This window comes from Oncorhynchus clarkii, chromosome 20 (assembly GCF_045791955.1).
Source record: "Oncorhynchus clarkii lewisi isolate Uvic-CL-2024 chromosome 20, UVic_Ocla_1.0, whole genome shotgun sequence".
Classification (NCBI taxonomy): Eukaryota; Metazoa; Chordata; class Actinopteri; order Salmoniformes; family Salmonidae; genus Oncorhynchus; species Oncorhynchus clarkii.
In genome coordinates this window covers 14,312,277-14,322,309 of record NC_092166.1, presented here as the reverse complement: position 1 = coordinate 14,322,309, position 10,033 = coordinate 14,312,277, and the positions used below count along the sequence as shown (strand labels likewise).

The window sequence follows — 10,033 nt, the reverse complement described above, 5'->3', positions numbered from 1 at the left end:
CTGGCGATCAAAGTTACTGTATCATGACTAAATAGATGTTTCACTTGCTGTAAAATCTTTACATAGTAGCTGCTGCAATAATCTTATTTTAGGAGAACCCTGGCATAGCAACCGTTGGTTATAAATGCTTTTTAATAGGCACTTATATTAGGTATTTCCCGGGACTCTGTGGATAAATATGAATTATTCCCGGTATTGAAACTTGGTATATTTTTGGGAAAATAGTAATGCCTACAGCAGACTGGGTCTAGAGGTCTGAGTCAGAGTTAGTGCTTCAGTTATCCATTGAGCTGTGTTGGGCAGTGTTCAGCTCTCCTCCACAGTTTGGGTTGGGTAAAGATGCAGGGCTGACTGGCATTTCCAAAAAGAGACAATGTGGAGTTATGCGGGTTAATACTTGCTTCTGGCAAAATGATGTTCACTCATTTTGCCACGTAAAGTAAAACAAGACGCAAATAGCAGAGTTAGCAATATCATTTAATCCTTCTCCCTCAGCATAGAATCACTGTTGTACATAAGTTATTTTTTATTTTATTTCTCAATTTCACAGGTTAATTTCTCTCTTCAAACTTCCAGTTTGACCTAACTCTCATATCAAACAAAAATAATAAAGCAGATTGTATTATACAAAAATGCAAACCAATTTTCACACAGTGAATTTCTCTTACAAAGTCATAAAATGGCGTAATAATGTCTACATCCACATTGGAGGAAGATAATTCTAAACATTCCTTAATGGAGTATAATATACATATAAAAACGTTTTTTTCTTGCTGAAATCAAACCTGTACCTTCATTTAAGAGATATATTACAAGGAAGTAATCATATAAAAAAAAGCCATTGTGTTTTTCAAAAAAAAAGAAGAAAATAAATTAAAATGTGAGCCCAAAACAGCAGTAACACTATTGTGATTCCGGGGAGAGTTGGCTGTATGAAGAAGGGGTAGGCAGCAGTTTAACTCAGAAACAAATGAAAGCAGGCGACTGACATGAACATGATCATTGCTCTTCCCAGAAACCACATCCTTGTTACTTCTCCTCGGCTATGGAATTTAAAGGGACAGCTCACTCAAATCAAAGTTAGTTGCACATTTTAGACCTCAAGTAGTTTAATGTTGATTTGAGTTTACATCCCACCCCATCTAGTGTTTATTCAGCTATATGCCTAAACCCAAAGAGTAGAAAACAATAGGCACTGAATTAGAATGCCCATCTTTGCCATTGGTTTTGGGATTGAGGCTTAGGGCTGGATCTACACAACAGATGGCATGGAATGTGAGCTCATGTTTGCCTAAATGTCAAACTGTTACCATGGTTACTCAATGGATTTTCAGTTTGACCAAGTCCCCCTAAAAGAGAGACGCAATAGTCCATAAGCCAGAATGAAGAAAATTATATTTACACTTACTTTCCTGTTTGGTCCTTTTGGTGGTAGGTAATACAAACCGATATACAGACCTGTGTACTGAAGGTCGGGCTGATAACACTTCACTGTGGATATTTTGTATCAGATTGTGTCCAACATAGGGACAACATCAGCAGACAACAAGTAAGTTGAAATAAAGTTTGTTCAACATTCTGACTTGTAATGGGACTGTTTGGGCATGCTGAGCCTACATGTTAGAGACGAGTGCTTAAGTATTACACTCTTGGATTCAAAAAGAGGCTAGCCTCATGTCAACATTAGACCACTGTTGAGATCTGAAAACATTGGACAAAATTTGGAGTGAACTCACTCTTTAAGGGTCTTGGCTGGAGGGACCTTGATAGTATTTCCTTAAGCAGAAACAACAAATGTGGGCAAGCTAATTTTCATGACTATTCTGAAGCAAAGACAAACTGTGTGTGGATGAGAGCGATGCTGCGTTTGACAGTTTCCCTGGACAACATGATGCTTTGCCTTGTGAGGCGATACGTAGATCACCGTAAGACTTGGAAGTCAGTGATTTTTCACTCAACAACGACAGGAACAAAAACAACTTCAAACCCAACTAGTCAATGACATTTTGCCAGAAGAAACAAGTTTTGTTATAAATATGACAAAAGGTGACTGACAGGTGAAGAGAAAAAACATGCATGCCAATTCAAATCTCTTTTCATTTGATTAGTGTGCTTCCGAATGATCTTACTGTTGGCGTGGATGGCCGAGGAGTATTCCTTGAGAAGCAAGCCTTTGACTAAATTAAAGGCTTAGCCGGCTGACCTCTTAAAAAAACAAAAACATCACATTTCTAATATTTCCACACGGTCACCCAGTACAGCACCCTTCACTTTGAAAAAAATCCATAGTGTACCTTTTCTACAATACAACCTAGCACACACACAACAAAAAAATTCAATTTTCATCATTAAAATGAGTCTTCTTTTGGAAGCATATTTCAATATAGAACTTATTTGTTTGAACACAAAAAGATTAAGTGAACACACATCAATGCGCACAGAAGTCCTTCAACTGGGTAAGGATAAAGTCTGTGTTGGCAACCAGTGGACAGGGGAAAAATAACATTTAGCTGATTCTAAGTAGAGATCATTTAATATAAATGCTGAGCGAGTAGAAGAAGAGGTGGCACGTTAATAGTGCTTAGTATATTAATGTATGTATACATACTCATATGTATAAGTGAGTTGTTAACCTAAACAATACAATGTATTAAAGAGCAGCCTGAGGCTTGAAGTGTGGTTGGAGAAAAACAAAAACCCTTTCCCCAACCTTAATTTCTATTGCCCCCCCCCCCCCACCCCACACACACACACACACACCTTAAACCCAGACAAAATGCTGACCCCCCCCCCCCCAAACTATGAACCCTGATCGTCACCTCTATCCTTAACCGTTTGAGTGTTCGATGGCCAATCATGAGGATTGTTTACAAAAGGCAGAGCGCTCCTTAACAGGCACCAACAATTTCCATGACAGGGAAAGCAAAAATAATGTAATGATAATGATGATAATAATACTATAAAACTATATTGTGAAGAATATCATGAAAGTTTGCACTAAAAGTTTTCAAATTGAAGGTTAGGAAGACTTTGGGCAGAGGCTTTTTGAGGGGCAAGGCTTTCTGGCTGCTTGCTTTAAACCTTGCCAGGTTGTGGCCCAAGATTCTGCTCTTGAATCCACTAATACACTGAATAATATGGGTCTCGATCCTGACTTGTTCTAAAATGAAGTAATAGTATGTGGTTAAAAACAAATGGAATAGAAGGAATTTTTTTTAAGTAAGCTCTTAAGATAACAAAATTATTTTTTTTAAAGACAATTTGCTATTCTTTCATTGATGATTGAGACGCACAAACCATTGACATTATTGTTTGGCAGACTACAGCCACTTTCTACATGTATTAAGAGAAAGATGAGTTATTTTTTGCATATTAATCCATTTCTCACTTCCCCTCCAATAACGGACCAGCGTTCAGGTAGGTTACAGCCCCTTAACTGCGATTTATGTGAGCGAGAGAAAAAAAACAAGGGAAAGTAACTTCATAGAAGTTAAAGAGAACCAATGACAAGATAATCCCAATGGGGAGGTCTTCTGATTACCAGATGAGTTCTGAGGAAGATAAAAACTATCACCCCATATGATTCCATTCACACATCAATTCATCTTGCACCGAGGAAAATGTTCCTACAATGTGAAAATGCATGTTATCTACAACTGTGTTAACTTAACACTTATTACACTCCCTTGAGAGTGCATTTTCCACACTGCAGGTTTGATTGAATTCCAGCCCCCCAGTACAACAGACATTTCCACGGCCAGCAGCAAGTCACACCACATCCCACGAGAAGCACAAAGTAGGTTCCCTTATAGAAAACATGAGGAAAGCTCATTATCAAAAAGATTCATTTTGCAATCTTTAAAACAGAATGCTTTGGTTAATAATATACTGCTTTTCAAGTATGAAACAGATATGATGTATTCATAAAATGCACTAATAAAATCAGACTTCTCATGAGGTCTCATGTGGCTTGAAGCGGCCTAGTCTCGTTTGGTTCTGAAGGTTGGCTGAACATTTTCACTCTCCCTTTCCCTGGCCTCCCTCATCTGGTCGACCACGTTTTACGATTCTGGGGGTGGTGTATTCCTGAACCCTAGCGGTTACAACACTTATATTACTGAACGTGAACGGAACAGTTACTACACTGACTAAATGTTGGTTATAATTGCCTTCGTAAGCTGTCAAAGGTATCGGAAACTATCAACAACTGTCATATCAGGCTATAATGGATTATAACAGATACTTATGTGATGCGTACGACCGCTGACATAACTGTCGTGAACACCAAGACTTATGATACCATTATGTAGTACATATGAGCATAAGTTGATTTAGTATTTGGGTTCTTAAAATCCCTGCAAGCTGCTTACCCTTAATGTGCCTCGTAATGGGAACAAAGATACAGAGGGGAGAATTGAGAAATACTCCACCGATCGATCTACAATGGGTCTTGATATGTGATGTCTATTTAGGGGGATAGCCCTCTGAACAATTATCATCATCATCATCATCTGCTTTTCCATTACTTTGAGAGGCTTGTTTTATAGTCCCAGTTAGAGAAAAGAAAACAAAAAAATAAACGTTATCAAATGCCCTGGTTTCCAGGCAATGAAAGTAAAAAGAAGAAGCTCATTCACAGAACAAAAAAAGAAAGAAAAACTCCTATCACAGCAGATACTGCTCATCTTCTGTCTGTATGTTTTACACCACAGTGTCTGAGTAGGTGTTGTGTGTGTGTGTGTGTGGTCTAGGAGCAGGAATGGACCATACCATTCTTCTGCAGCTCTGAGACCCCGGGCCCCGGCTCAGAACACAGGCTGAGCGAAGACGCTTTATTGGTCAGTGACAACATGGCTCCGCCCACACCACCGTCCTGACCTAGACCGCTGGAGCCATTAGATACCTCACTACACACACCGAGAGAGAGCAAGCGGAGAGAGAGCGAGAGCGAGGAAAGAGAGCGAGGAAAGAGAGGGCGAGAGCGAGGAGAGAGAGGGCGAGGAGAGAGAGGGCGAGAGCGAGGAAAGAGAGAGCGAGGAGAGAGAGAGCGAGGAGAGAGAGGGGGAGAGAGCGAAGAGAGAGAGGGGGCGAGAGCGAGGAGAGAGAGGGGGCGAGAGCGAGGAGAGAGAGGGGGCGAGAGCGAGGAGAGAGAGGGGGCGAGAGCGAGGAGAGAGAGGGGGCGAGAGCGAGGAGAGAGAGGGGGCGAGAGCGAGGAGAGAGAGGGGGCGAGAGCGAGGAGAGAGAGGGGGCGAGAGCGAGGAGAGAGAGGGGGCGAGAGCGAGGAGAGAGAGGGGGCGAGAGCGAGGAGAGAGAGGGGGCGAGAGCGAGAAGAGAGGGCGAGGAGAGAGCAAAGAGAGCAAAGAGAGCGAGGAGAGAGTGCGACAGAGAGAGGGGTTACGATCATAAGATCATTCCATGTACAATGACGTGGTGTCCTGCTGAGGTGTGTGCATGTGTCCACTCACCCGAGGGCCAGAGCAATCTCCTCCAGCTGGGTCTTGTGGTCCTGCTGGCCATTCTGTGCAGCCTTCATCTTGTACTGGACTTCATGAGCCACCTGACTGTCCTGTAGAGACCATATCAATACACTGTCAGCTCACAGTGGCACGCCTGTCTGTGCCTGCCCGTCCGCTCGCCCATTTCTGTCCATGCCCGCCCATACACCAGTTGGTCCGTGCCCTCCCGCCCGTACGCCTGTTTGTCCGTGCCCTCCCGCCCGTACCCCTGTTTGTCCGTGCCCTCCGGCCCGTACCCCTGTTTGTCCGTGCCCTCCGGCCCGTACCCCTGTTTGTCCGTGCCCGCCCTTCGCCTGTCCGCCCACCAGTACTACACACCTGATTCAAATCAAAGCCAGATGATGAGTTGAGTCAGGTGAGTAGTGCTAGGGCAAAAACCAAAATGTGCACCCTTTGGGCTCCCCAGGACCAGGATTGAGAACCACTGCTATAGGGCGCTGTGAGCAGAGCAGAAGAATTCCCTTTGTAACAGGCAGACAAACTACAGTTCTCCCCTCCATCTCTCCCGCACCATGTCTATCCGGCGGGTCCTCTTGCCAATCTCCCTCTCAACCTGGTGCAGCTCCATGCTGAGCTGCTCGCTAGACACCAAGGCAGCATTGCTGGAAACCCCCACTGGACCGGGCCACTTCCCCTGCTGGCCCTGGTTCTGACATGGTTGGGAGGGCTGGGCCGCCAGGGCACTGACCTCCCTCTGAGGATGGGGAAGAGGGAGTTCAGGGTTAATCAGGTCAGTCTTTTCCCAACGAATAACCCCTTCTCTACCATTAGTCACACGCTTGGTTGCCCCCACACCAAAAAATGTTTTGCCTTAATTGTTTTCAATTCAAAAAGTTGTGTTTGTCCCATATCTGTGTGTGTGTGTGTGAGAAAACCCACCTCCATGCCGTGGGTATGGGTCTGTTGGGTGATCTGCTGGTTGACCTGTTGGAGCTCAATCTTCAGATGCTCTCTGTCCTGAGCTGGCATAGACAGCCTGGGAGAGAGGAGAAGAGACCCAAGCCATCAGTTACTGATACATAACGCATTAACTTCTTCGATATAGGGGGCGCTCTTTTAATTTTTGGATAAAAAAACGTTCCCGTTTTAAACAAGATATTTTGTCACGAAAAGATGCTCGACTATGCATATAATTGACAGCTTTGGAAAGAAAACACTCTGACGTTTCCAAAACTGCAAAGATATATTATCTGTGAGTGCCACAGAACTGATGCTACAGGCGAAACCAAGATGAAATTTAAAACCGGAAATGCCCCAGATTTTGAATGCGCTGTGTTCCAATGTCTCCTTATATGGCTGTGAATGCGCAAGGAATGAGCCTACACTTTCTGTCGTTTCCCCAAGGTGTCTGCAGCATTGTGACGTATTTGTAGGCATATCATTGGAAGATTGACCATAAGAGACTACATTTACCAGGTGCTCGCTTGGTGTCCTCCGTTGCAATTATTGCGTAATCTCCAGCTGCGTGCATTTTTCCATTTGCTTCAGAGGAGAAACTCAACTGCCACGAATGACTTATCATCGAATAGATATGTGAAAAACACCTTGAGGATTGATTCTAAACAACGTTTGCCATGTTTCTGTCGATATTATGGAGTTAATTTGGAAAAAAGTTTGGCGTTGTAATGACTGAATTTTCGGGTTTTTTTCTTAGCCAAACGTGATGAACAAAACGGAGCGATTTCTCCTACACAAATAATATTTTTGGAAAAACTGAACATTTGCTATCTAACTGAGAGTCTCCTCATTGAAAACATCTGAAGTTCTTCAAAGGTAAATTATTTTATTTGAATGCTTTTCTTGTTTTTGTGAAAATGTTGCCTGCTGAATGCTAGGCTTAATGCTATGCTAGCTATCAATACTCTTACACAAATGCTTGTGTAGCTATGGTTGAAAAGCATATTTTGAAAATCTGAGATGACAATGTTGTTAACAAAAGGCTAAGCTTGTGAGCCAATATATTTATTTCATTTCATTTGCGATTTTCATGAATAGTTAACGTTGCGTTATGCTAATGAGCTTGAGGCTATGATTATGCTCCCGGATACGGGATTGCTCGATGCAAGAAGTTAATAGATGGATGGATGCAATGATGAGAGTGTTTGGTCGTACTTTTCACTGAAGTGTCCCTGAGAGGAGAAGCCAGTCTGGTGGGAGGGGTAGGAGGCGCCGCCCCAGCCTCCGTGGTGCCCATAGGAGAACTCCGCTGTGGGCGGACAACGACAAGTTAAATCGTATGTCTTAAACACGGTTTCGACTTGGTCATATTCATTTGTCCAATATGCTCATTTACTAAAGTCTTCTGTTGCGACCTCTAATGAGCTCAACCCAGATGACAGATTGATCAAAGTAAAGTTGTAAGTAAGTTGGTTGGTCTCCCTACCGGCCATGTGCTTGGGTCCCTGGGCGGAGGCCATGGCCTGCACGGGGCCTGTCGTCTGGTAGCCTGTCTTGGAGGTGCGTGAGATGGCCCCGAAGCGCGACACGGTGGGCTGGGGGCCGAAGGGGATGATGGGGTCGTCGTCTTTGACCTCCGCCCCCCGCCTGGCCTGGGCCTCCATGGAGGGCTCCCCCCGTAGACCTTTACCATCCACATTCTAGAGAGGCAGAATTTAGAAGTGTCATTTAGCAGGCCTCTAATTTAGTCAGTAAGAGTAGCAGGCCCTCAATTTAACAATCATTTAACAGTCATTCTACAGATAGATGGGGGAGAAAAATAAAAGGTATGGATGTGTGGGTGAGTGAAATACAATAATGACAAAATGGACAGAACAACTAGCCATTTAACAGATGCTCTCACGCAGAGTGAATCAGAAAAACAAATAGGGGTGAAAGAGGGGGTGGGAAGAAGGTGGAGGAGGAAAAAAGAAAGATGACAGGCAGAGAGAAAGAATGAGAAGAAAAAGGGATGGTAGAAGGGCCGAATGAAAGCTAAAATCCTCCTAATAAAGCACATTTTCAACATTGTTCCTGTGATAACTGAGCCAGTAATACTTTCAGAAACTCACTAAGACGCACCGCCATTATTCCAGCTGTCACTCACCATCATCTCCATGGCGCCGGGCGTCATGATGTCTTTGGGCTTGGCGTCCTTGGTGACAATATAGGAGCCGATAGTGTCACAGGACCAGGGAGAATACTGGCCGGCGTAGTCCGGCTCCCTGCACTTCCCAAAGGCTTTGGAGCTTTCCTCCCCATACTATGGAGGCAGACACAGGTGTGTTAGTAAGTTACTCGTGCTAACAACACTGTACAGCAAGGCTCACAACACTGTACAGCAAGGCTCACAACACTGTACAGCAAGGCTCACAACACTGTACAGCAAGGCTCACAACACTGTACAGCAAGGCTCACAACACTGTACAGCAAGGCTCACAACACTGTACAGCAAGGCTCAACACTGTACAGCAACGCTAACCTGGAAACATAACTTGAACGTGCTAAAAGGCATTTTAGAAAAGTGCCATACAGGGCAGAATAATATAAAATAGTATATAAGTTGTGAAACAGGGTCGTCGCTAGATAAATTAGTGTCATAGCTAAAACAGCATCAAAAGCCCTGTTTTGTAAATGTTATAAAGTTATAGTTTCACTTCCCAATTAGATAATGTCATGACATTAATCCTCCCAGTTGGGAGTTTGGAAGGCTTACACTTGTCAACAGTAACAGTTTGTTTTGTTGGTCTGTACCACACAGAGCTCTGACTCCTTAATGTAGGGGTTCTCAAACTTTTTGGGCTGGGGACCCATTTTGTGATAGCAAATTTATCAGGGATTTCTCATAATCAGAACACAACTTGGGTGGGATAAAAAAAAGTCTACAAGGAGTTGTACTCTGACGTTTGCAGTTCATGGCTGGACAAACCAAGTCTATTGACAGAGCCTGGGATAGAACATTTACAAAGGCCTCTTGGCATCAGAGAAAATGTTGCAGTTCAAGATCATTTCCAAAAATTCTATAAATGTTTTTATTAGATATTTTTTGTTGTTGCAGCTTTAAAGCTTAAATTACAGTGTATTTATGTAAAATAGTTTTGGTAAAATAGGTTAGAATGGAAAAAGTGATAATTGGTGGAGTACTGTGGATACCAATATCCCTGGTAGTCTCCCAGGCCCATGTTGCTCAGGGTTAAGAACATAGATTGTTGATTCATAATATTACATTGTATTACACACTTTAAACACATTCCACGGATTTCTTGGCCAAATGTCACTTAATATGTTGTTAGTGATATAGTATATTTTTCAGATCTTGCCGCATTACGTTTTGTAACCCCGGTTCTCTGAAGGAAATGAAGATACCTCACTGTGCGACGCCCTCTTTTGTGGGTCATTGGTTGAAGCCTTAATCAAAATCATTCCCAACAGGCCAATCAGAGGTTTGTGGGTATACACCCTGCGTGTCTATATAACACTCTGCACTGCTCTGGTTTCCTCATTCTAAGCCACTTCACACGTCTATTTGGTTACTATCTGGTTACTAGCCCGTTAAGCAGCTTTCTCAACTTAACTGTTCC

At 43.2% G+C, this 10,033-nt stretch overlaps 1 protein-coding gene across 1 annotated transcript in view; it reads right to left on the bottom strand.

Moving 5' to 3' along the window:
• Positions 1 to 459: 459 nt before the first annotated feature.
• The window catches only part of LOC139375971 (ring finger and CCCH-type domains 1b), a 28,711-nt gene continuing 19,137 nt past the window's right edge, over positions 460 to 10,033 (bottom strand). The window contains exons 14-20 of the mRNA XM_071117959.1: positions 8,560 to 8,715; positions 7,900 to 8,113; positions 7,629 to 7,722; positions 6,396 to 6,492; positions 6,028 to 6,210; positions 5,466 to 5,566; positions 460 to 4,907 (exon numbers count right to left, since the gene is read on the bottom strand). Of these exons, the coding sequence (XP_070974060.1) occupies positions 4,748 to 4,907; positions 5,466 to 5,566; positions 6,028 to 6,210; positions 6,396 to 6,492; positions 7,629 to 7,722; positions 7,900 to 8,113; positions 8,560 to 8,715 (1,005 nt within the window). The 3' untranslated portion in view covers positions 460 to 4,747. The remainder of the gene's footprint in view (positions 4,908 to 5,465; positions 5,567 to 6,027; positions 6,211 to 6,395; positions 6,493 to 7,628; positions 7,723 to 7,899; positions 8,114 to 8,559; positions 8,716 to 10,033) is intronic.